We start from the raw sequence: 25,821 nt of genomic DNA, 5'->3' as shown, positions 1-25,821 counted from the left end.
CCCGGGAGGCAGGGAGGCAGAGATTGCAGTGAGCCAAGATCACGCCACTGCACTCCAGCCTGGGTGACAGAGCAAGACTCTGTCTAAAAAAAAAAAATTAAAATTAAAATTAGCCGGGCACGGTGGCTCAAGCCCGTAATCCCAGCACTTTGGGAGGCTGAGATGGGTGGATCATGAGGTCAGGAGATCGAGACCATCCTGGCTAACACGATGAAACCCCGTCTCTACTAAAAAATACAAAAAACTAGCTGGGCGTGGTGGCGGGCGCCTGTAGTCCCAGCTACTCGGAGGCTGAGGCAGGAGAATGGCGTAAACCCGGGAGGCGGAGCTTGCAGTGAGCTGAGATCCGGCCACTGCACTCCAGCCTGGGCGACAGAGTGAGACTCCATCTCAAAAAAAAAAAAAAAAAAAAAAAAAATTAAAATTAAGAGGTGAGAGAGCCAGCACCCTTCTACAAAGGTTAGAATGTAACAAAAGCCCACCAAGAGTTTTGCCCAGGCCTTTCCTGGGCCTTGAAGCATGACAAGATAATGAAGGAATTCTTAACGGGACCCATTTAGGATTTAACAAGTTTTATTGGGGTCTAAAGAAATGCCCCCAACCTCCATGATTTAGCAGGAGATGAGATAAGGGTAATCACCCCAGCACCTGGACCCCCCTAAATTAGGTAAATTTACTGAGGCTCCAGAGGAAGGTCTTTAGGACTCAGGCTTTAGTTATAGATTAGAAGGAATTTATCACGTATGTTTTAGGGGAATGCACACTTACACATAGACCCATAGCTTCAAAGGTATATAAGCTCTGGAAAACTTAGTAATTTTGAGTTGATCTGGTGCTATTTTCCCAGCCTGCTCCCTGTTCCCATTTACAGAAGCAAATTCCCTTCTTTCCCAGTTCGTCTGCATCTCATTATCAAGCCGTGAGAATTAGCTGCCCAACCCCAGTTCAGCCTGGGTACAATTTGGCGAGCCAGCCGGGAGAAAGCGGCTAAGCGGCTTCGTAGGTATGGCCGGATTTTGTCGGATTTGGATTCCTAACTATGGATTCATGGGAAAGCCCTTAGGAGCTGTGGAAAGGGGCCTAGCACGATCCTTTCGAGTGGGAAGAAAGGCACCAACATTTGATCAACAATTGAAGTGTGAGTGAATCTCCACCCCCGCCTTAGGGCTTCCAAATCCTCCTCAGCCCTTCCAACTGAATGTGCACGAGAGACGGTTTGACACTTGGAGTCTCAACGCAAAGGTGAGGCGAAGCGTTACAACCCAGAGCGTACGTTTCAAAGCAGCTTGCCTCGGTAGCCAAGGGCTGGCTGGACCCCCTGCCTTCGAGCAGTTGTTGCTGCTTGCCTGCTACTCGAGGGAGCCGAGATGCCGACCGTGTTAGTGTTACTGGAGCAAAAAGGAGGTTATTGGCTGACAGCAGGCCAACTGGGTAAAGCTATCAAGCCATACTTTTAGACGACCCCAAAGTAAAGCTGCAAACCACCGGAACTCTAACCCCTGTTCCATTATTCCCTCCCACCGAGGAGCCTGAGAAACCCTACATAACTGTCTAGAGGTCGTAGACCAAGTGATCTCCGGCCACCCCGACCTAAAGGCTGTCGCCCTCCCGTGCACAGACTGGACCTTGTTTGCAGACGGGAGTAGCTTGGTCACCGACGGGAAGAGAAACACCACGTATGCTGTGGTGACCTCCTCAGAGGTAACAGAGGCAAGAACTTCATCGGCAGGCACCTTGATGCAGAAGGTGGAGTCAATTGCCCTTAAAACTGTCCCAAGTTAAGAGCGCCAACATATACGCTGAGTCCAAGTACGCATTCATGATAGCTCACGCACACAGAGTTATCTGGAGGGAAGGAGCGTGGTTAAGGGCGGATAACCAAAGTTAAAAATGCTCAGCAAGTGTTAGAATTGTTAGAGGTGGGGCGGGAGCGGTGGCTCACGCCTGTAATCCCAGCACTTTGGGAGGCCGAGGCAGGTGGATCACTTGAGGTCAGGAGTTCGAGACCAGCCTAGCCGACATGGTGAAACCCCGTCTCTACTAAAAATACAAAAATTAGCCGGGCGCGGTGGTGCGTGCCTATAATCCCAGCTACTCGGGAGGCTGAGGCAAAACAATCTCTTGAACTGAGGAAGCGGAGGTTGCAGTGAGCCAAAATCGTGCCACCGCACTCCAGCCTGGGCAGCAGAGGGAGACTCCGTCTCAAAAAGAAAAAAAAAAAAAAAGAGTTAGAAGCGATAAAGGCCCCACAGGAAATAGCCGTAATGCATTGCCCCGGCCATCAACGCAGTAATTCCAAAGCGGCAAGGGGCAATGCTTTCGCAGACCGCACCACTGGGCATTCAGCCAGTGATAGCATCGAAATCCAGGCTCCCTTAATTCCCCAAATAGACTCCGTGGCCCTGGAGCCCCGGTACGCTTCTGAAGATGAAAAGGCTGCAGAAGATAAGGGATTCAAACTAAATGAGGAGGCGTGGAGGCATAGAGAGGAAACAGCACAGGCATAGTCTGGGCAGCAGTGCGTCTCGTCCGCCCGCTGTTAAAGTACGTTCACGATAGCCCGCACTTTGAGAGAGACGCTTCGCTGGCCTTTGTACAAAATTATTTGAAAGGGAAAGGACTAAAGGCCCACTTAGAGAATATCATTTAACACTGTCATCTGTGCGCCCGGAATGAGCCTAATAATCATAGCCAGGGGCAGCCTGGGCAACAAGAAAGAGGAAGGTACTCACTAGAAAACCAGCAAATAGACTTTACACAGATGCCACCAGCCCCTGGGGATGCAAATACCTCCTAGTTCTAGCGGGGACTTTCTCTGGCTGGGAGGAAGCGTGCCCATGTCGCTCTGAACAAGCAACTGAAGTAAAGTTTTGCTGAAGGAAAGCATACCACGATACGGGCTCCCTGACGTAATCCAAAATGATAATGGGCCTTCACTCACCTCTGAGATAACTCAACAAATGAACAAAGCATTGGAAATAAAGCGGATGCTGCACTCAGCATGAAGACCTCAATCTTCTGGACAAACTCAGAGAATGAACCGCAGCCTAAAAACATTCATTGCCAAGTTGTGTCAAGAGGCTCCACTGAAAAGGACTCAGGTACTTAGCATAGCACTGCTCCCTGTAAGTGGGATTAAAATAAGTCCCTGTGAAACTGTCTCTGGCAGACCCTTTGCAGCTAATCTGTCTCAGGCCACCAAAGTGCCCCTAGATAGGGAGTTGGCTGTTAAGAATCATGTTGCTGACCTTAGGACAAACTCTTAACGTTTTGCATAAGTTCGCTTCCAACAGGGATGCGGTGAATTCCACAGACACCTGCCACCCACTCCTACCTGGCAATCAAGTACTGCTGAGGGAATGGAAGGAAGCCACGACGGGAGAAATGGAAGGGCCCTACCACGTGCTCCTGACCATGGGCGCGGCGCTGAAGCTGGCAGGCATCAATCCTTGGGTCCATCACACGCGAGTGGAAAGACCCTTGCCGGCCGAGAGCTCTGCAGCAGAGGAGTCTCCCGCCGCGGCTGGGCAGCAGAACCCCTAAAAGGCCTGAAGTTTCCATTCAGAAAATACCAGGACTTTCTCTTCTAGCGCTCTGTCTTGCGATGCCTCTCATCATTCCTGCTCTTACCTCTCATCTTCCCTTACACTGGGCACAGGACTATGAGGATAACCTACAGCCAACCTCCTGCAGGGTCTGTGGCCTCTCACCCCTTTCCAGCACCTCAGGGCTGCCTTGGCGGGGGTCGCCCATCCAGGGGAAGGACTGGATTTACCGGCAAACCTTTCTGGGAAATCTAAAATCTCGGACTGGGTCACAAATGACAGGAGTCACCAGGGCAAATGTCTCAGAGTGGCCCATAAACAAAACTTTAGACGGCCCAGGGCACACAAGGCCATTCTCAGTAAACAAAACAAGGGATGATGCAACGGCTTTAACTATGCCCTTGCCGAGTCTAAAGGTGGATGTCCAGGCTATTGTACCACAAAATGTCTGGTATAAAAACTGCACTCTAGGCCTCCTGTGGGCACAGGGACCCTGGTAAAAACCATCCAGAATCCAGCCAATCTCCCACCTATGCTTAACAGATGGACCAGGTCAGTCTTTCACAGGGACGATCATCTGGCCGCAATCTTTATGCCCTCAGTAGGCTTAGAAAGGGTCATACGGCAGCCGGAGGCTAATTTTCCTCAGCGAGCCTTAAACGACAGTCTCCAAAGTGTTTCCCGTGTGAATGCTGAAATGCACCGTAGGTGGAAAGCTATCTCGCAAAATCAAACGGCCCTAGATATTCTAACAGCAGCCGGGGGGACCCTGCGCCCTCATCAGAACCCAATGTTGCATGTATGTACCTGATAATCCCGGGAATATTTCTCCGGCATTAAAGGCTCTGCATCCACAGATGCAGGTCACCTCCAGTCCTAGGCTATCGGTTAATGGCCGGATCGCATCATGGCTTAGCGGAGGGCCTCCCTAGGGGCTGAACATCCTTCGCAGACCAGGCCATCCTTGCAGGCACCGGCATCGTTTACGTTGCAGAATGTATTGCTGTTGCATATTGTTCCAAAACATCCCTCCAGTACATACTTTTTCAGCAGGTGCTGCCTCTAGGCCCCCGAAACAGAGAGTACTACTGGGAACAAAGCAACCTCCTTCACTCCAACACTGCATTCGGTGCCCCGTAACAAGGACCTCCTATCAGCAGGAAATAGCCAGAAAGACTATAATGCGGCCGGGCGCGGTGGCTCAAGCCTGTAATCCCAGCACTTTGGGAGGCCGAGACGGGTGGATCACGAGGTCAGAAGATCGAGACCATCCTGGCTAACACGGTGAAACCCCGTCTCTACTAAAAAATACAAAAAACTAGCCGGGCGAGGTGGCGGGCGCCTGTAGTCCCAGCTACTCGGGAGGCTGAGGCAGGAGAATGGCGTGAACCCGGGAGGCGGGGCTTGCAGTGAGCTGAGATCCGGCCACTGCACTCCAGCCTGGGCGACAGAGCAAGACTCCGTCTCAAAAAAAAAAAAAAGACTATAATGCCCCATCCCCCCATGATTCTCATAATAAATACATATACAAGCATGATAGCAATCATGCATAATTCGACAGTGGGGACTGCAGCAGGCCAGGTCTCACTAACGGCTGAACAGGCCGGCCTCCATGACAACCGTCTCAGCACTGACTGAGTGGTGATTAAAGATTAAAAGCTGAGAGAGCCAGCGCCCTTCAACAAAGGCTGGAATGTAACAAAAGCCCACCAAGAGTTTTGTCCAGGCCCTTCCTGGGCCTTAAAGCATGACAAGATAATGAAGGAAATCTTAACGGGACCTGTTTAGGATTAAACAAGTTTTATTGGGGTCTAAAGGAATGCCCCCAAACTTCCATGATTCAGCAGGAGATGAGATAAGGGTAATCACCCCAGCACCTGGACCCCCCTAAATTAGGTAAATTTACTGAGGCTCCAGAGGAAGATCTTCAGGACTCAGGCCTTAGTTATAGATTAGCAGAAGTTCATCACTTCTGTCTTTAGATGAATGCACACGTACACGTAGACATACAGCTTCGAAGGTATATAAGCTCTGGGAAACTGCAATTTTGAGTTGGTCTGGTACTATTTTCCCGGCCTTCTCCCTGTACCTAGGGACAGAAGCAAACTCTCTACTTTCCCAGCTCGTCCACATCCCATTACTGGACTGAGAGACTAAGGAGAGAATAAGCACCAGGCCCTCAGTTGAGTCTGGGGACATGGTGACTCACGATAGGCTCTGGCCCCAGATGCTGTGCTGGGGAAGGAGCGGGAGGGGGCGGGAGGGGAACAGGGACACCCTGTACTCTGCGGACACAGCCACCATGGGTCCTCTTGCAGGCTGAGAGAGAGGCTGTCCCCTGCCTTTGGGACAGGGTGCCTGCCTCCAGCGAGGGGACAGCAGGTCCCTTTGTCCACAGATCCAGGAAGCTCCCACAAGGGAGTGGGTGATCTTCCCACGGTGGACAGGGCACCAGCCTCAAGGCCTTTGGCTGCATGCCCAGTGGGCACAGGATGTGTGTGGACGGGCCAGGGAGTGGGCCGCCCCGTGGGGCTGGAAGCCACAGGGCAGCAGGGTATAAAGAGGGTGGGCCAAGGGCTGAGGCATCCACGGCAAGGATGGCTCTGCTTCTGCTGAGCCTGGGGCTGAGCATCATCGCGGCCCAGGAGTTCAATCCCCGCGCCGTTGTGCAGAGGAACTACAACATGGCCAGGGTGCGTCTGCGTTGGGGTCTGTGGGGAAGGGGCCAGACTTCAAGGCAATGGTCCTCCCCCAGCCTGGGGTCTCTGACCTGTGACCAGGGCGGCTGGTCCAAGGGGAGCCCACTTCTCCTCCCCAGGCTGTGACAGCAGCCTGGTAGGGCAGGGGTTACTCCGGGAGGGTCAGGCCGGGGAGGCCTGGGAGGGCAGGGGTTACTCTGGGAGGGTTGGGCAGGGGAGGCCTGGGAGGGTGACTGGGGTCCTGAAAGGTTAGAAGGGGCCCTGGGAGGGCAGAGGGGAAACCTGGAGAGTGGAGTGGTGGCCAGCAGGGAGATGGGGGCCCTAAGAGGACAGAGGGGTTCCTAGAAGTAGAAGGGAGACCTGGGGAAAAGAGGAGGACTTGGTGGGAGAGGGTGGAGAGGGGGGCCTTGAGAGGACAGAGGGGAACCGGGGGGGGGCAGAGGGGAGACCTGGGGTGGGCAGAGGGGGCCCTGGAAGGGCAGAGGGCATTCTGTGAGCAGAGGGGGGACCTTGGGGGCAAAGAGGGGGGATATGGGGACAGAGGGGAGACCTGGGGGCAGAGACGGCCCTGGAAGGGCAGAGGGGATCTGGCTGGGAGCCAGATGCTCAGGGGCCAGGCCCTGGGAGGGAAGACTGTGGGCACTAAGCATCCCCAGAGCTGTCCCACAGCCCCCACCCACTGGAACTCTTTGTCTTCAGATTTCGGGGGTCTGGTATTCTATTTTCATGGCCTCAGATGACCTGAATCGGATTAAAGAAAACGGGGACTTGCGGGTCTTCGTCCGGAATATAGAACATTTGAAGAACGGCAGCCTAAAATTTGATTTTGAATTCATGTGCGTGTTGCCCATCTCAGCTGGCATCAGGAAGACCCATGCCCCTGCCACCCCAACGCATACTCTCACTCTTGCACACACAGGCTCGCACACTCAGACTCACACTCTGGCGAGAGCCTGAGCCTGTGCGTGTGACCCCTGGGGGCGGGGTGAGGTGGGAGCAGGGACTTGGTCGACCTGGCGCCGTGCTCTCCCCTAAACATGGAGATGAAATCGCCCCCCTTCCGAGGCTGGGGTGAGGCTTGAGGAGATGAGGGTGTTGGGTGGGCTGCAGCGGGGCCCAGCCCGAGAACTCAGGGCTGTGGAATGAGGCCCAGGCACTGGGAGGGGGAGCCTGTGTCCTGGAGGAGGGGTGCACTCTGCCATCGCACGTCCAGGGGGCTGGAGCTCCACTCCCGGCATCTTCCTGGCTGGCTTCCAGGGTGCAGGGGGAGTGTGTGGCCGTGGTCGTGGTCTGCGAGAAGACAGAGAAGAATGGGGAATACTCCATCAACTGTAAGTGGAAGCCAGGCTCCTCCTGGCCTGATAGCCGGGGGTCCCCTTTCTCCAGGGCCTGGGCCATATTCTGGTGAGCACTGACTCCGGGGATTTTAGTTCAGCCTCCAACAGCTTGATCCTGAACTGGGGGGACCCATCCTGGCACAAACTCCAGGGGGGCTCCTGGCCCAGGGGAAGCAGGGAGGCAGGTGTGTCTTGCTGGGCTCTGGGGGATGGGCCCACTAAGGGACCACCAAGGTCTGCAACCCGATGACAAGGAGGGAGGGGGCTGTGTCGCTGCCACCCACACCCTGTACAGGGGTCTCCGTTGGGCAAGCACCCTGGGCACTTCCCTTCCCCCCTCAAAAGGCCACATGACCTGGTATCCTCGCTTGTGGCCACACAGCACACCTGCCACAGGACCCCGAGGGTGTCGAGGCCAGGCCACACTGAGCCATGTCTCCACGCAGATGAGGGCGAGAACACGGTGGCCGTCTCGGAGACTGACTACAGGCTGTTCATCACCTTCCACCTCCAGAACTTCAGGAATGGGACCGAGACCCATGCGCTGGCGCTCTACGGTACCTCCGCTGTCCCCCTCTGACTCCCTCGGGGACCCCACCGCCTCTGAAATCTGGCCCAACCCCGGGCCGAGGGTCTCGCCGTGGCCCTGGGGTTTGAAGAGGTGGTTCCCATTGGCCATTCCTTCCCACAGACACACCGTGAGGGTGCTGGGTGCTTCAGTCTGTCACCTCCCACCTCACTTGGCACAAAGCCCCTCTCTGGTCACGGCATGACCCCCTGCCCAGCCTCAGCACGGCCTGAGCACCCCCAGCAAGGCCTACCTTCACACAGAACCAACTCTGTTCCCAGCACGGGTCCCACAGCTGGAACCCGCCTTTCTGAGCAGATTTGAAGAAACCTGCAAAAAGTACGGACTCGGCCCACAAAACATCGTCGACTTGACCAACGAAGGTCGGCCCCGCTGCTCCCAGACCGAGCAGGAGCCGGGACAGGGTGGGATGGGAGGTGCTCCTGCCCGGTCCTTGTCCCTGCACTGAGAGCCCCCTCTGTCCTTCCAGATCACTGCTACTCCAAGCGTTAGAGGAGCCCGCCCAGGCCTCCCATGCGTGAGCTGCAACTCGGGAGGGGCAGGGGGCTGGATGGGGAGAGCTTGGGGCCAACATCAGAGGCTGGGGGTCCCAGCCCAGGAGGTGCCCACCCCTCCCCCCAGCCTGGGAACCGAACACAAGGTGCTTGGTGAAAGATGCTGCGAAAAGCATCCGGGAGTCAGGGCAGTGATGGGGCCTTCCAGGGTGGTAGGGTCTGAGCAGGAAGTGAGATGGGGCCCTGTGTGAGTCTCCAGGGGCTGCTGTCACCACAAGTGGGTGACCAGGACAATCAGGATTTACTTTCTCACAGCCTGGAGCCCGAGATCTGTAACCGGAGGTCTGCAGGGCTGTGCTCCCTCCGCAGGCTCCTGGGGAGGGTCCTTCCTGCCTCTTTTGGCTGCTGGGGGCTCCAGGCATCCCTGGCTTGTGGCTGTGTCGTTCCAGCCTCTGCGTTTGTCTGTGTCTCCTCTTTTGTCTCTTCTAAGGACACGTGTCATTGGATTTAGGGCCCATCTTCATCCAGAATGATCTCCTCCTGTCAAGATACTTAACTTCACACCTGCAAAGACCCTTTCCCACCAGACGCCCTCCACAGGCTCCAGGAACTAGGATAGGAGCATGTCCTTTGAGGGTCACCACTCAGGCCACCACAGGCTCCTTCTATGAGCTGCCCCTCCCTTCTCAGAAATGGTCCCAGCCCAGTAAAAACCTCCAGGGCCCCTTTCCCTACCCAGAGCCTGAGTCTCCCGGAGACATGCCTCTAAAGGCACCTCTGCATTTCTGCATGAGGGTCCCTGAGGGTAAAGGAGCGGATGTACCTGTGATGCGTGGTGGCCCCAAGATGCGGGTCAGACAGCAACTGGCAACCAAGGCCCTACCCTTGCCCTCCCCACCCTTCCCCTCCTTGTCCCTCCCCTCTCTGCCCCTTCCCTCCCTGGGCTCAGCCACTGCCTCTGGGGGAAGATGATGAACAATGTCACAGCGGAGGCAGGTGCCTGCGCCCCCCTCCATGTTTTGGTGAATAAAAGGGAGGTACCAGCCAATCTGCGGTGATTTTGTGGGTTAAAAGTGATTGTTGGTTGGGCATCTGTCAGAGAGATGTGAAAACGACTGCATATGTATGATGCTCTCAAACTCACAAAACCGCAGAGGGGCACACACGTCGGTGATTTCCGGAGGTTACAAATGGGAAGTAGGAATTCAGCCAGAAAGGGGCACCAAGAGGGGCCCTGGTGACGATAGACCACCCTGCACTGGGACCCTGGCGGTGGACACACGATGCTGCACGTGCAGCAGAAACGTGGCTCTGTCTGAGGAGCCGCTGGCCCTGCCCCCCGCCCAGGGGAGACCCAGAAGCGTCTGTGCTGGGGGCGTGCTCTGGGCGGCCCCAACTCTGGCGTCTGTGTGAACTCTGCAGGAGGGTCATCCTGCGGGTCACAGTCCCAGGTGCTCAGGAAGAACCTGTCCCCAGAGCCAGTGCCTGCTTGTAAAGGAGCTAACTGGAGCTGTCTTAGGATGAGGGTCCTGATGCCACCCCCCACCCCACCTCCACTGGGAACTCCAGGCTGTAAGGTGAGGCTGGGTTGAGCTTTAGTGCCCCCTGTATGGGTGCCAGGCCTGGGGAAGGAGCAGCTCCATTGGGATGGGAGGGAGTGGGAGGCACCTGGCATTCCCACGGCTACCCAGCTTCCGGCCCCGTTTGGATCTGGGCCCAGCCTGCTGAGCCGCAGCGGGAACACGCGAGAAGCTGCCCACTCGGCGGGGCCTGTTGGTGCAGAAAGCTGGCCTTGGAAGAGCAGAGCCAAGGCTGCCAGAAAGGGGTGCTGGGAGGCCACTGCCCATTGGTGCAGGAGGAGCCTCTGGGCCCCAGAGGAGGCCTGGGCATGGGGGTGGATGTGGACATAGGCAGAAGCCTTTAGCCCCACCCCGGAAGGTGGCACAAAGGGGAGCCGAGCCAGAGCTGAGCGTCCCCAGCACCCACTCCACCATCAGCTGCTCAGGCTGGCCCTGGCCTCAGACTCCTGCAGTCCCAACCCCAGGGGCCTCAGGTGGACTAAGGAACAGGGCGCTGGGCAGGGCATGAAAGAACCACCAAGAGACCACCCTCATTGTTGGCATTTGGGGTGGCACTCAGTTAAACAAAAGTCTAGTGAGGCCGGGTGCAGTGGCTCATGCCTGTAATCCCAGCAATTTGGGATGCCAGGGCGGGTGGATCACCTGAGTTCAGGAGTTGGAGACCAGTCTGGTCAACATGGTGAAACCCCATCTCTACAAACACCACAAAAATTAGCCAGGTGTACTGACAGGCACCTGTAATCCCAGCTACTTGGGGGGCTGAGGCAGGAGAATCGCTTGAACCTGGGAGACAGAAGTTGCAGTGAGCCAAAATCATGCCATCGCACTCCAGCCTGGGTAACAAGAGTGAAACTCCATCTCAAATAAATGAATGAATTAATTAATTTAATTTAATGTATTCAGACCGTGACTCCTCCTCACCCTCCACTGCTCCCTCCTGTCCAAGCACACCCTTCTTTCCCTGATGATGGAGGAGCACCCCCCCCAAGGTGGTCTTGCACTTCCATGCTGCATCCCAGGCTATTCTCCCCCATCAGCCAAACTGTCCCTGTTGAAACCGAAGTCAGTGTTCTGCTTCCTGTGACACAGAGAAGCTCTGAGCAGACCCCTCCCACTATACACACAGATAATAGCTAGGAAGTTTGAATCAAATATAAACAACTTTCGGGCCGGGTGTGGTGGCTCACGCCTGTAATTCCAGCACTTTGGGAGGCCGAGGTGGGTGGATCACGAGGTCAGGAGATCGAGACCATCCTGGCTAACATGGTGAAATCCTGTCTCTATTAAGAATACAAAAAAATTAGCCAGGCATGGTGGCAGGCGCCTATAGTCCCAGCTACTCAGGAGGTTGAGGCATGAACCCCGGGAGGCAGAGTTTGCAGTGAGCCAAGATCGTACCACTGCACTCCAGCCTGGGCGACAGCAGGAGTCTCTGTCTCAAAGAAAAAAAAAAAAACAAAAAAACTTTCTAAAGGTACTCGAGTGTGGAGGAAGGTTGACTCTCATGACATCTACAATGAACCCGCTTTCAAAGATGGACCCATTATGAGGTGCTGGGGGTTAGGACATCAACATGCATTTTGGGTGCTTGGGGAGCACCACTCAGTCACAACACCCTCCAATCACCATCCCTGCTCTGACAACCCCTGGGGCTCCTCTTATGGGTGGGGACACCTGTGGCACAATTTGGCATCATCATCTGGAGCCCAGAATCCCCTACCCTCCACCCCCTAACCCCAGTGCTCAGTCCCAGGCTGTACAAGGACAGGCTGCCTGCCCAGCAGAAATCGAGGGCTTTACCAGCCTCTGGGAGGGTTCCCCACACCCACTGTCCTCTCAGCCACCTCAGAGGGTGTGGCCAAGGGTGTCTCAGTCACCCCTTCTTGCAGGGTCGATTTGGAGCCTGGACATGCCCTGAGCAATCCCGGCCTTCCCTTCCCCACCCTGCCCCCCTCACCCCTGCCTGACGTGGGCCCCACCCCCACCTGACATGGGCTCACCCCCGCCTGACGTGGGCTTCACTGGCAAGACACATTCTTCCTCTCAGAACTCGGCTTTGGGGATCATGAGACCCCCTGCAAAGCCAGCACCCAGCAAAAGTTACAGATAAGCAATTCACCAAAGAAAACATTCCACAGCCAATAAAAATATGCAAATCTGCTCACACTCACCAGCCGAGAGCAGCTAATTAGAACAATCACAACAGGCCATTTTCCAACCACCAGATTGGCAAAAATTAAGGGAAACACAACAGCAATCTTACGACAGAATCAGTGACAATGTGATCATCACCACTACAGTTGAACAGATACAACTTCTCTGAGCTACAAGCCTCACTTCGGGAAAGGATTTGATAGAATTATCTCTATTTGTAGAAGCCAGAATGACAGAAATACCTTCCCTAACACCAGAGAAGATAAAAGTCATGAGCCCCTCCCCTCCCCACAGGTGAGCACTAGCCCCGCCCCTCCCCTCCCCACAGGTGAGCACCATCCCCTCCCCTCCCCACAGGTGAGCACCATCCCCTCCCTCCCCACAGGTGAGCACCATCCTCTCCCCTCCCCATCCCCAACCCCACAGGTGAGCACAGACACAGGGCAGTGAGGGCACTGAAGGGGCTGTCACTGTATCCCAAGGGCTTGGGAAAAGTGGCACATTTTTAACATGAAAAAAAAATTTAGTCACCTTTTTCAGTTGGATTTGACTCAGCAGAAACCCATCAAGCCTTCTCCAGTCCCTGAGCCGGGCATCCGTGGTTCAGTCCGGGGAGCCCCTGCTGCTGGGGACTGGGGTGTGAGGGTCACAGCCAAGGGTGAGACCCAGGGCCCAGCAGTGACCTGGGAACTAAAGGAAAACTGATACAGTGCTGGGCTGTGCTGGGGAGTGTGACCCTCCAGGGGAGGCAGGGACCCCAAGCCAGCATCTGCCCTCAGAGGCTGCCAGGGAAGAGAGGGTACGCTTGGGAACCCACGCCAGAGGCAGGCCCATCCCCACACATCCTCCCTGGCCTCCAGCACTTTCCTCTCTCCACCCAGGCCCCCAGCTCTACAGACTAGAACCAGGACCCCGGGTTGCCACCCCGTCTCTGCTGCAGCCTGCATGGGGGACCCCAGAAAACCACCCCCATCTCAATGTCCTCCTCGTGGAGGCCAGCGGGACTCCATGACAGGACTCCAAAGAGGATGTCAGAGCAGGCAGTCACGTCTCAGGACCCTCCCTCCAGCCCCGACTGGCCTTACAGCCCCTCTTCTCAGGCCCATCTCCCTCAGCAGCTGCCACCCTGCCTCCAACCTGAGGCCAGCCCCAGCATGTTGTATTTTTTCAGATATTTATTACGTTTATTCGTAATCTAATTGCTTGTTTTTCCAGTGCTTAGTGGATAGCACGTCTCAGGGAGCCTCAGCCCAGACCCCACTGCTGCCGAGGAAGCCTCCTCGTCCGCGTAACACCCTCCAGGGGCACACCTTGCCCTCCACGATGCACTCTGAACATGTGCTGGTGTCCGAGGCCCTGCCTCTCCTGCAGCCCAGCCTGGCTGTCCTTGTCTGCAGCCCCCAGTCCCCTGAGGGGCAGAGCTTGTCCTCAACCCCAGGCCTCTACATGTGCTCAGCCACCACGTCCCATCCTCTGTCCTTTGTGGGTGACTCTTAGCCTCAGCCACACCTCCCCTTCCAGGTAGCCTTTCCTGAGCCCCAAGTCTCACGAGGAGCCCCTGCCCAGGTGTCCACGGTCCCCAGTGTTGTGCTCATGACTGGCCCAGCCCTGAACCCCTCTCTGTGCATTTCTGGGAGGCTGCAGCCCCAAGCAAATGAATGAATGAAGAATGAGTGAATGAACACCTTCCGTTTGTGAAGCCTGAGGCAAGGGTGGGAAATGGGGAGGCCTGGGCAGCCTCCAACTGCCACATCCTCTGCACCTGTCCCCACCGGCCAGCCCACACATGGGCATGCCTGACCCAGAAAAGTGAGGTGGAGGAGAATGATGAGGAGAGCAAACGCACCTCCGAGCCCAGGCCCTCTGCGAGGAAGATGATGCTGGAGAAGCAGCTAATCTAGGAAGAGGCCAGGTGACCCCCATCTCCCCAGCCTCACAGTGAGCCCTGAGTGGGGGCCACCCTTGAATCTGACCCAGGAAGATGACACAATTCCGGGCAAGGCCAGCCAGGAGCTGGGAGTCCGGGGTGCAGCCAGTCCCTGCCCATTCTGTGGCTCAGTTTCTGCCTCCGTAGGACCAGATGCTTGCTGGAGTCCTTGCCAGCCTCAGCCTGGGCTGGACGGCGGCCCCCCAACACGGGAAAGAGCAACTCCAAAATGTGGAATGTAGAGGGTCTAGGGGGTACCCCTCACATCTCCCCGGTGGCCACTGCAGGGGAGCCGAGCAAGGGCTGAGGCTGGGCCCTCTGTGGGCAGGACCCCCGCCAGGCATCCACCAGACCACTGCCCGGGGCCACTCTCCTCTTCTGCCAGGGACCTGATGGGGACAGGGCCTATGCTTGGGATTTAAGAAAGCCACAGCTCCACACCTCCACCGTGCCCTCTCCCACCCCAGGCCAGCCCTGACAGGGAGCAGCTGTCACCCTGTCATCCAACAGAGCCCCACTTCCAAGGCCAAGGTGAGCACAGCATGGGGTTGGGGGGTGCCCAGGAGGGTTCATGTGGGGAGGCCAGGAGCATGAGTGAGTCATTAGCCCCAGCACAGTCTTCTTGGGGAGAGAACACACAACTGGGGGTGCCTCCCCCTCCCCTCCTCTGCAATGACAGTTCTTTGTCCCTGTGCCTGATGGGTCCTCCTTGGCATCAGCCTCCTGCCTCACCACACAGACCTGTGCACCCTTCGAGTAACCCCGCAAGCCCCTTGAAGGGGCTGCCCTTCTAGTTCCCTTCCTTCAGCCCCGCTCCCCTGCCCAGGGCTCTTATGTGGTTGGGGTCTGGCCCTGCTGGGGGATGGGCCCTTGGAGGAGAAGGGAAGGGACAGCCCAGCTTATGGACTTGGCAGTTCACCCCAAGAAAAACAAGTCCCCTCCCCTGCCCTGGCACCAAAGTGCCCTCTGAGCCCAGTTCCTGGGCTGAACCAGCTTCCAGACTGCACAGCCCGTTCCAGGTCCTGAAGCGCATTCTCTGAGAACATGCAGTGCCCAGGATCCTGGAGCCCCCAGGAACCCCCAGGGCTGGGCCATGAATGCAACACAGAGAAGCCCAGGGCTGCTCCCAGCCACCTGAGGACATGGCTGCTTGTCCCATCCTGGCAGGGAAGGGCCATGGCGGCCAGTGCCCAGGCATAACACAGCCTCAGCAGCCAGACCGCCCACGGCTCCATTCCACCCCAATTCCACCCCAACACTCTCCCGAGAAGGGGGCAGAAGAATGAGGGGAGATGGACCCCATCTCACCATCAGAGAGCTAGGGGCCGCTCCACGGCCCTGCTGAAGGTGGTTTCAGAAATCCTGATTCCAGAGACAGCAGCACCTGGTGAGGACCCGGGTGCACCTCGGGGAGCTTGGTCCCCTCTAGGGAGGAAATCGATCACAGAGCCCCCCCGCCTGGAGGGCACGACTGGTCCCCGCTTTACAAGAGGCAGCCGACTGGGGCCTCTGCATACCCCCCACTCGCTCCTACCTTGGTTCACCCATGTTTATGGCCATGTGTCACAGGCATGGGGGGGCCGGGCAGCGTGCCCTCACCAGCTAAGCTCAACCAGGTCGGGGCGAGGCAGGTGCTGTTGGGAAGGGCATTTATGAGACCCCAACACTGCATGCACGCCTTGGGCGTTTCCCGCCTGGGCCCACAGGTGTCTGCAGCGGGGATCGTGGCCCTATTCTGGGCATCAGACCCTCCCATAAAAGGACAGGGGGGCGATGGGCATGGCCCTTTGGTGAGTGCTGGGCCCTGACACCACGGAGACGAATCACCCCTCCTGGGAAGACCCTCAGGGCTGTCCTTTAACCACTCCCCCCAAGGTCTCAGCTCCCATTCCTCCCACTCGGGACCCCAGAACTGCACCAAAGATGTGATGGGGGTCAGTTTTACCCCTGACGACCCCACCCCATTTACAAGGCAAACGCCAGTAAAGTGGCCGGTGGTTCATAGGAGGGAGACCCTCCCCTGCCAACTCCCACCTGAACCCCCATCTTCCTCAAAAACGCTCCTGGAGGTGCTGGGGACCTGTGGTGCTGGGGACACATCCCCCAGGAAGCCTCTGGGCTGAGGTAACACCAAGTGCAGAATGGGGTGACCTGGGGCTGTGGTGACCGGGGGTGGGGTGAGCTGGGGGTGGGGTGACCCGGGGTGGGCCAGCATGGGGGGACTTTTGGGGAAGAAGGTCAGCAGGGCAGTGAAGGCGTGTGAGTCGGAGCTGCTCAGTGGGCCCAGCTACCAGGAGCCCTGGAGGGTCCCCGAGGGACACAGCAGATACATGCACACAGTGCAAACACAGGCATGCACACCAGTAGTCACAAGCATGCACGCATACCCACACACGGGAACACAAACGCACGCATACAAACCAACACAGTGCACATACATGCACATGCACCAGTGCACACACGCATACTGCCAACAGTGCACACATGCACATACCAGTGCACACATATGTACACACGAGAGCACAAATACATGCATACATACCAACACAGCACACACATACAATGCACACAGGCCAACAGTGCACAAACATGCATGCACACCACAGTGCAGACATTACATATATGCACACCACAGTACACACACATGCAGACACCAACACTGTACACATACATGCACACTAAGTGCACACTGCACACAAACATGCACACACCAATACCTAGCACAAGCACCCGTGCACACACACCAATGCAGTTTGCACAGTGCAAACACATGCATACCAACACATGGGAACAGAAACACGCACACAGCAACACAGCACACAAACATGCACGCATGGCAACAGTGCAAACGTGGACACACACCAACACATGGGACACACACAGATGCACAGCAACACATGGGCGCACAAACACCCGAGTACTAGCACGAAGCTGTGCATACCCACAGACACACGTGTGCACACACATGCACACACAGTAATACAGTCTGGATGTCTCCTCCAAGTCTCACGTCGAAATGTGATCCCCAGCGTTGGAGGTGGGGCCTGGTGCCAGATGACTGGATCATGGCGGCAGGTCCCTCACGAATAGCTTAGTGCCAGCCCCTTGGTGATGAGTGACTCCTCAGTCAGTTCACGTGAGATCTGGTTGTTGAAGAGTTTGGGACCTCCCTCCTCTCTCTTTTTTTTTTTTTTGAGACGGAGTCTCGCTCTGTCGCCCAGGCTGGAGTGCAGTAGCGCGATCTCAGCTCACTGCAAGCTCCGCCCCCCGGGTTCAAGCCATTCTCCTGCCTCAGCCGCCCGTGTAGCCGGAACTACAGGTGCCCGCCACCACGCCTGGCTAATTTTTTTTTTTTTTTTTTTTTTGTAGCTTTGGTAGAGACGGGGTTTCACTGTGTTAGCCAGGATGGTCTCGATCTCCTGACCTCGTGATCCGCCCGTCTCGGCCTCCCAAAGTGCTGGGATTACAGGCGTGAGCCACCGCGCCCGGCCGCTTCCACTCTTTCTATGTGATGTGCTTGCTCCCACTTTGCCTTCTGCCGTGACTGGAAGTTTCCTGAGGCCTCCCCAGGAGCAGAAGGCAGTACGCTTCCCATACAGCCTGCAGAACCGTGAGCCAACTCAATCTCTTTTCTTCTCAATCACTCAGTCTCAGGTACTGCTTTACAGCAGTGCAGCAGTGAACACACTAGTCTTCTAGGAGACACTCTTGAAATCTGGCAGCCTGAGTCGAACCCTAATGAGCAGGACACGGGAGAGCAGCCTCGTGCTCCCGGCTGGGCCCCGACCACCACTCTGTCCACCAGAGGTCTGAAGACGACTCCGCCTCTGCCCCAGGGTCTCAGCAACACGGGCCGTCAGCGCCCGGTGCCACAGCGTCCCGAGGATGCTGCTCTGCAGCCGACAGCCACGTCTCAGGCATCCAGCTGGACCTGGACCTCCTTCCAAGGGACCATGGTGGGTGCTCAGAGCCGGTCCTGATGGCCTTGGGCCCCTCACCCAAGCTCCCCACCCCCTTCTCCCCTGGGGTCTGCCCGCCACCCACAGCCTGGTGTTTGCACAGCACTTGCTCCCTGGAGCCTCCTAGCCTCCTGCCCACGGCAGGCGCTCCTCAGCCTTTGTCTGAATGACTCAGAGGAATGAATGGAACATTCTGGCTGGCTGCGGGGGCGGCTGCATGCAGGCACAGGGCTGCAGCCTGGTGGGGCTCTGAGCCCACGCTCAAACCTGTTTCCTCTACCTGGGGGACAGAGACCGCGCTGGTCCCTGGAACACTGCCCTGGCCGGTGGGGGGTCACACGGGACCTGGAGCCAGTGTCTCCAGATGGGGAGAGCAGGGTGAGGTCGAGCATCCGGGGTCGGAGACCAGCACCACCTGTGCTGTGGCTGAAAAACGGGCGGCCACCTAAGCACCATCCAAAGAGCTCGGTTCCTCCTCTAAGTAACCTGCCCCCACCCCCGAAGTAAACCAGCCCCACTCCAGATCTCAGGGTGGAGGGCTGGGAACAGGACCAGACATGGAGGCCAGGTGACCTCTGCCCAGGGTCCCCATTCCCCACGTACAGTGAGTGCAGCGGCGACCAGCAGTGGAGGTGGAAGCCAGCCCTTCCCTTGGAGCCCCCCAGGCCGGAACAGGACAGCAGGCTTTTCTGAAAGGACTCCCCTCCCTGCAACTCTGAGTGGCACCGAGCAGGAAAAGCAGCTCACACAGCAACCTCTAGGCAGCAAGACCGTGAGGCCACATCGCCTCCAGGGAGCAGGACCCGGAACGCCCCCACCCCAGGGCACCAGGACTGGGTTATTCCGGGATTTCACAGTGCTGCGAACTTTGCAGAACAAAATCTGCGGCAGCTGCCTGCACGCTGAACGGAGGTGGCGCAATCTGTCCGATGAATCGGACTAATTACACAGAAGCCACACGGGTTTTGCTTCCTCCAGGAAAACTGCTTTCTCTCTTTATTATTCAGTATCCTCTTGTCACAGCCTGTAAGCCTCGCTCAAATTAGGGTGCAGCTGCAACCCAAACCCAAAATAAAATGCCCAAGCACGCGACAGGGACACACGCGGCTCCAGATCCACCGGCCCTGCCTGCCTCCTCTCCACAGCCCGGCTGCTAGCAGGCGAAGAAGTCAGGGAAGATGCTTTCCACCTCGTCTTTCAGGGCCAGGCCTGCACAGTCCACATCCAGGCTCCACGGCTCCAGAGGGCTGTCCTGGAGCTCCTGGGAGCCAGGCTCAGGGTCCCCTAGGAAGCCTGGCTCTCCCTGATCCAGTGGACTGCTCTCAGCTGGAGCCCATGCAGGGCCACTGCCTCCTCGGCCCTCCAGAGACCCTGGAAGCAAACAGGACACGTCAGCAGGGCAGGTTGGTGCTCTGGGAGCCTGAGGCAGACAGGTGGGGTCAGAGGAGCAGAGCTCCCACCTCAGCCCATCTGCCCTGCCCTGTCCGTGCTACGCAGAGGCTGTGATGAAGTAGGTGAGCTCATACCTGGTGGCCCCAGACCCAGGACACCTGTTGGACCAGAACCAGGAAGGGGCTCCCCAACACTAAATCCTACATGGAACGGACACACGCCGTATCACAGGGCCATACACCTTTGCCGGCCAGCACGGGCTAGACCAGGGGCCTCACTGACACGAGGTCGAGAAGAAGAATACAGGGCTCCACACACCGCCAGCTCTCACGCAGGGTCGTCCACATCACGTTCACTCACACTCTCACCTATCACCTATGACACTCAATGCTAGACGCTACCCAATAGCTAAGCACCCAAGGAGGAGAAAACGGGGGCTCACAGACCCTGGGACCCCGCGTCACACACGCTGGGCCTGAGTCCCAATTCCCCAGTTCATGTCAGGTGACCAGCCCCGGACCCAGGGCCCCACTCACCCGGCCACCAGCTGGGACCGGCAGTCAGCAGGAAGGACGTCCCATCCTCCATATCAGACCCCAACACAGACCTGAGGAAAGGCAAGAAGCGCTTCCTTAGTGTCCACAAGTGGACCCAGGCCTTGAAGCTCAAGGAAACATTTGGGTCCCAAGTCCTGCAAAGGCAGCTTGAAATGCAAAGATCTAGACGCCACTCCTGACGGGCTCCACCCTGCCCAGTGGGGAGAAGTGCAGAAGCCACCGCCGCTGAGGACACGGGTCAGCGGCTCTCCCAGGTCCCGATCCGTCCTGCAGAGCATCTCTGCCGGTTTCTCTCCAGCCGCAGTCTCGCTCATCTTGTCCCCTCCCTCCCCCTCCCACACCCCAGCTGGTATGTGCTCAGGAAACACAAACTCATTTTACTATCAGCCAAAACAAATGACAATTAGGAAGACGAAAGTGTTTCCAGAAACACACATTAGAAAGCCACACGGCAAGGCTGGCTGGTCCCGTCCTGGGCTGCGGCCTTGGCGTCCCTCCCACAGGCACAGAGGAAGCAGGGAGAGAAGCTTCCAGATGCCAAGAAAGGGGGCCTAGGCAGGACTGGAAGGTGGGGCAGGCTCACACACACATGCTCGCTCTCGCACACACAGGCGTGCACACCGCCTGGGCACTCACCTGGCCTCTTGCACAGGCATGGGGGCCTCCTCAGCTGGCTCCCCCAGAGGTACAGCCCCCATGGCCAGGGGCCCAGCCTGGCCCAGCCAGCCAGGGGCCTCTCCACTCATCATAGGCAAAGTCTGCTGCTGCGAGAACGGAGGCCAGGACAGGGGTGGCCTCACAGCCTTAGGAAGACTCGGGCCTGGGGGCCACGGCACCAGGCTGGAAGGTTCTGGGAAAGAAGTCAGATGCGGGTCAAACTTCCCTGCCCGGCCCCACAGGCTTCCCCCGAGGACCTTGCAACTCAAGGGTTCGGTCCACTAACGCTGACCGAGTACTTACCCTGCTGCCTGCACCCTGCAGCAGGGAGACGCAAGAGGAAGCTCAGAAGCAGGTGGCAGAAGGGTAAACGGGGAGAAGATGAACACCCAGAGATGGGGTGCCCAACACCTGGGGGCTGAGGGCTTCCTAGAGTGGGTGCTGGCTTGGCCAGCTGCAAGGGGCTTGGATCTGGGGACCCTCTCAGCGCCCCCTCCCGGACCTCGAGCTCTACCCTCAGACCTGCTCCCTTCCCACGTGCCAGGCTGATGGGTTTCTGGAGTGCCCTGATGACCCCAGCTCTGCCACCAGCCCTGCCAACCGCATGACTGTTCCCGGCCACAGCCTCACTCACGGGGAGCCAAAAGGCACAGCCCTGCCTCTCATGGCACCTAGCGACTTCCAGACACTGGCACAGTGGGGGCCGAGGGGAACTCGGTCATCAGAGATGCCCTGCAGGGCCACCCACAGAGGGACCAGAGCTCAGCTGTGGGAGGCATTAGGGACAAAGGCCCCGGGTGGCAGCGGGAACAGCTGGGAGGCCTTGGGCCCCTGGCTCACCCCGATTACAGTTCCTGCCATGGGCAGGCAGCATAGGCGGAGGAGCAGATGGGGTACCCTGGGGAAAACAGATCTCTGGCCGCATCCAAAACACACCAGCCACAGGCGGGTGGAGGAAGCAGGGCCGCAAAGCTGGACGGAGCAGCCAGGATGGGGCCGAGTCACTCTGCATCCCCACAGTTCCCACAGACCCAGAGACCCAAGACAGGACCAAGTCCCTCTACGTCCCCACACTTCCCACAGGCCCACGGACCCAGGGAGTGACGAGGATGGGGCCAAGTCCCTCTATATCCCCACACTTCCTGCAGACCCAGGTACCCAGGGAGTGACCAGGATGGGGCCAAGTCACTCTACATTCCCATGCTTCCCAGCAAACCCAGGGACCCAGGGAGGAGATGGTCAAGCCCTCCCTTCCCTGGAGCACAGGGAGATCTCAGGAGGAGACAGGACGGAGGGAACAGCCCCAGGGTGGCCTCTGGCCCGGATTCTCCCTCCCGAGAGCACACATCCTCCTTTGCACAAAAAGAAGGCACAGCCCGGGGGCCTTGAATCGAGCTCAGCCCTCAATACATGGGTTTCTCACCAACACAAAAGCCTGGGAAAACTTCAAATTCCTGTTTGCAAACAGCCCCCGCTGTTCTTAGGACTAAAACACAGCCTGGCCGGGCTCCCCAGGACAAGGGCACCCCACACACACACCCAGGGCTCACCTGAGAAAGGGGGCGGCCCACCCCGCACCTGACACAGCCCCGACAGCACCTCACACTTGTCTGTGCCCAGGGACGTGCAGCTCGGAGGGTCCCAATGCCTGGAGGACTCAAGGACGTGGGGCAGGGGCTCTGGGCCGGCCGATGCCGGATCCCGGGACCAAGGACTTTCCAGAAACGCCTTCACATCTGGAGTTCTAAAAGGAGCAACGTGACAAGGATCCTGGGTCTACCCCCAGCCCCCTGGAGAGCTGCCCCCACCTACCTACCTCAGGAGCAGAGGACTGGACCCCTCCCCAGGACACCCCAGGCACCACCTACCACTAGCCCAGCCTCTGCCCGGGGGCCCTGGGCCAGCCAAGCTCCACAGCCGCCTGCCCAATTTCCCTCTGCCCAACTCCCCCGGTTCTAGATTCTTCCACAGCTAATTAGCCACCAGCCCCATGCCCCAGCCCACTGTGGGGTAAAATGGGTACATTTAAACAAATGATGCAGACAGTCCTTTAACCTGGGGAGCTGCCATTCTGAAAAGAACCAAATTATCTTGACTTCAGAAAACTCCATTCCTGAAGCTGCCCGTGGGGTGGAAGACGACACCTCACTGACCACCTGCAAATCCCCCACACACAAGCGCAAAAGAGACTCTTCCCGGGCACCTCCCACCTCCACGCCAGCCCAGGCCCTCGATTCTGCTGACGGTGCGCCCCTTCCTGGAGCTCGCCTGTGTTGGTCATCTCACGCCTGGCCACCTGAGTCGGCAGGGCCCTGGGCAGGTCACCACCTGCGGAGGCCAAGCCGGACCTCCAGGCCACACCCTCCCAAGGACATGCCAGAGGCTCTGGGTCTGCTGCTTCCAGGGTTACCCGGCCCTGCAGAGCAGCCCCAGGAGACACTAACCGAGTCCCGCCAGACGCTCCCGTCCCAGAGTCTGGCACGCCTGCTGGAATCTGACTCGACAGCGTCAACTGTAAGACGTCCTCCTGCAACGAGTGCCACATTTCCTTGGAAGAAGCAAGCATCTGAAATTTAAATAAACAAGTAAAACAAAGACAGACAGTCAACTGGGAAACCCAAGAAACTGTGGCCAGACTGCTACCCCGGGGCCTGGAGGATCGCTGTGAGCTCGGTCCCTGCTTGGGACCTGGGGGCGAGGGTACAGGCTGATGACGAGACTGAGGTTCCACCCCAAAAAGACCCCACCATTCCTGAATCAGGCTGTGCATACCTAGGGCCTCACTGCACATGCTGGGACCCCTGACCTCACAGATGACAACACTGTTTCATTCCCCAAGCAGGTTCTCAACCCCAGCCCTCACGGGGTCAGCCAGAGCCTCCAGGGCCTTGGAGAGGGGACAGGAACCTCTCTTGGGGACGTGCAGAGAAATGATCTAGGGGGTGCTCAGCCAGGGAGGATCAGGGGAGCCTAACTCTCCCCCAAATTGGCACAGAGCATCTGAGTAACCCATCAATGCACAGAACTCAGTGGCACATGAGGACTAGAAGAGAAGACTTGCTCCTTTCCAGGCAGAGAATAACAACAGGTAGGACTTGAACGAATCAGGAAATGCCCCGCCGAAAACGTGGCCTGCTCTAGTGGTGGAGGCCGAGGGGGCTGAGGGAGACGGGCATGACAGGGGACGTGCTGCCTGCAAGGTGGTGAGATGTCCCATCACCGTGATGCCAGAGGACTGATGGCAACTACCCTGACAACTCACAGCATGCTGCTCCTGGCTGGGCCCCAGGGCGCTGGCAAGCCGCAGAAACTGCACAGACATCTCCAGGACTGAGGCCATGTCCTCTCGCCGGCCATCAAACTGGGGCAGCAGGGCCCGCAGACGCTCACAGCTCAACGAGATCCGTTTCCTGGTTCCGGTCAAGAAACAGACATCTCTGGAAGCATCTCTGGGTCCTCCCGGCCTCCCCCAGAAGGGACAGTAACCGCTAGAACCTACCAGAAAGACCCTGGGGGCTTGCCAGGTAGACGAGGTTACAAGACAACTGAGAGCTGCCCCGGGGCAGAGTGGGCTAGCTGTCCCCGTGGTCTGAAGCCCCCAGATCCACATCAGAGTACAGCCTGGGCCTGACCCCTGGGCCCCGGTGACAGGCTGTCCAGCCCAGGCCCAAACCATGGCTGCTTTGCGGTGTGGAGAGGACAGGGAGAGTCAGAGGCAGTCAGCAGTGCAGAGGGTCACAGGTGCACAGCCTCACGAGCCCAAGGCTTCAGGCAAAGAGGGGCTGCGGGATGTCCCCCAACGTGGCTTTTCTGGTTTACTTGGAGGTGTGCAGTTTGTCCTTCCACCGGGCACAGGCCACGAGCCCCTCCCGGCTGCCTGACACCTGGTGGCAGCCACAAACCTAATCTCACCCGCTCCACCCCTTTACAAAGCGCCCCGACCTCTAGGAGGCACCGCCACTCACCTGCGCTCCCTCTCGCTGATCACGTTCCGCCGAAGGCAGGAGCTGGGACCCTCGGCCACCGTAAGGGCCTTGGGCTGGCCCGAGCCCTGGGCCGAGTCCTCGCAGCAGGAGAGGGCACCAGACAGGGAGGAGCCGCTGCCGAGAGAGCCAAGAACACCAGGTCCTGAGAACCCCAGACAAGGCCACCGGGAGTCCCAGATGCCAGAATGGGGGTCTTTGGGATGCGCGTGGAGGCCAAGACCTGGGTCACGTAGGGACACGACCCGGCCCTCTCTGCACCCCTTCCCCTCCCCCAGGGTCCAGGGCTCTGCCCCAGGAGGGCCAAGAGGAGTGGAGCCCGGCGACTTGCGGAAGCACCCCTGGGTACAGGGCTTGGGCCCCCACACCCTTGGCCCCCAGCCCAATTCCTCACTTGCATCCCCTGGCAGTGGGGACTCCGGAGACCTCCGGGTCGGGCTCGGAGCACCGGGACGCCATGAACTCGCAGCTGCGGAGCGACCCCACGCGCACGGCCCCTTCCGCAGGCAGCCCCGCCCCCTCACGTGTGCTCTGCCCACCTGCCACGTGCTTTCCACCCAGCCCGCCTCCACCCCCATTCGCAGTCCGCCCCCATAGCGCATGCGCTCTGGCCCTCCCCACGCATCCAGCCCGGGGCCCATGTGACCCGCGTTCCTCCAAAGGTGCTGGAAAGGGACTCGGAGGATCCACCCGCTCCGTGCCCCCTCGGTACGCCAGGGGAAGGGCCCCAGCCCAGGTGGCCCTGCCTCCGCCCTTACCTTCCCAGGGGTCGTCTTGGTTCCTACTTATGCGGGGGGTCTCGTTGCCCCTGGGCACTTTGGAGAGGCGGGCCCTGCCCTTAGGAGCCCAGCCCGTGGTGGGAGTGGGCGAGCTGGGCTGAGCCCTTTAGCCCAGGCCTGGGGGACCCAGACACACAGGGACAGGGAGGGTACCCACCTGTCCCCCAGT

The 25,821-nt window shown here is 58.2% G+C and overlaps 2 protein-coding genes across 4 annotated transcripts; one reads left to right on the top strand and one right to left on the bottom strand.

The window, feature by feature from the left end:
• Positions 1–6,129: 6,129 nt before the first annotated feature.
• LCN9 (lipocalin 9) lies at positions 6,130–9,712 on the top strand. Of its 3 annotated transcripts, none has more exons than XM_065529869.2 (7): positions 6,130–6,238; positions 6,944–7,080; positions 7,502–7,575; positions 8,028–8,138; positions 8,431–8,532; positions 8,640–8,687; positions 9,176–9,712. In XM_065529869.2, exons 1-6 carry the CDS (start codon positions 6,143–6,145, stop codon positions 8,660–8,662), a joined length of 543 nt encoding a protein of 180 aa, XP_065385941.1. In that variant the 5' UTR covers positions 6,130–6,142; the 3' UTR covers positions 8,663–8,687; positions 9,176–9,712. The 3 variants fall into 3 exon arrangements, with proteins under 3 accessions (XP_065385941.1, XP_005580513.2, XP_045230145.1); XM_005580456.5 differs by having other exon boundaries at positions 9,155–9,712; XM_045374210.2 differs by lacking the exons at positions 8,640–8,687; positions 9,176–9,712 and having other exon boundaries at positions 8,468–8,523.
• Positions 9,713–19,247: 9,535 nt separating this feature from the next.
• On the bottom strand, positions 19,248–25,346 carry SOHLH1 (spermatogenesis and oogenesis specific basic helix-loop-helix 1). Its single transcript, XM_005580453.3, has 8 exons — positions 25,268–25,346; positions 24,856–24,990; positions 24,153–24,300; positions 23,335–23,456; positions 22,441–22,634; positions 20,870–21,083; positions 20,213–20,283; positions 19,248–19,655 (listed from the first exon to the last, which is right to left on the bottom strand). The coding sequence occupies exons 1-8, from the start codon at positions 25,330–25,332 to the stop codon at positions 19,438–19,440; spliced, it is 1,167 nt and encodes a 388-aa protein (XP_005580510.3). The 5' UTR covers positions 25,333–25,346; the 3' UTR covers positions 19,248–19,437.
• Between the last annotated feature and the right edge of the window lie 475 nt (positions 25,347–25,821).

This window comes from Macaca fascicularis, chromosome 15 (genome assembly GCF_037993035.2).
Source record: "Macaca fascicularis isolate 582-1 chromosome 15, T2T-MFA8v1.1".
In the NCBI taxonomy this organism is placed as follows: domain Eukaryota; kingdom Metazoa; phylum Chordata; class Mammalia; order Primates; family Cercopithecidae; genus Macaca; species Macaca fascicularis.
The sequence above is the reverse complement of the archived record's forward strand: the minus strand, read 5'-3'. Positions and strand labels throughout refer to the sequence as shown.

What these genes read in the sequence shown, in the direction of transcription:
- LCN9 (XM_065529869.2), top strand. Translation starts at nt 6,143, where the DNA reads ATGGCTCTGCTTCTGCTGAGCCTGGGGCTGAGCATCATCGCGGCCCAG. An exon ending in GGAACTACAACATGGCCAGG is followed by an intron (nt 6,239 to 6,943) that starts GTGCGTCTGCGT and finishes CTTTGTCTTCAG; the next exon opens with ATTTCGGGGGTCTGGTATTC. An exon ending in AAATTTGATTTTGAATTCAT is followed by an intron (nt 7,081 to 7,501) that starts GTGCGTGTTGCC and finishes GCTGGCTTCCAG; the next exon opens with GGTGCAGGGGGAGTGTGTGG.
- SOHLH1 (XM_005580453.3), bottom strand. Translation starts at nt 25,332, where the DNA reads ATGGCGTCCCGGTGCTCCGAGCCCGACCCGGAGGTCTCCGGAGTCCCC. An exon ending in GGAGCGTCTGGCGGGACTCG is followed by an intron (nt 22,635 to 23,334) that starts GTTAGTGTCTCC and finishes TGCTCCTTTTAG; the next exon opens with AACTCCAGATGTGAAGGCGT. An exon ending in ATGCCTGTGCAAGAGGCCAG is followed by an intron (nt 20,284 to 20,869) that starts GTGAGTGCCCAG and finishes GCCTTTCCTCAG; the next exon opens with GTCTGTGTTGGGGTCTGATA.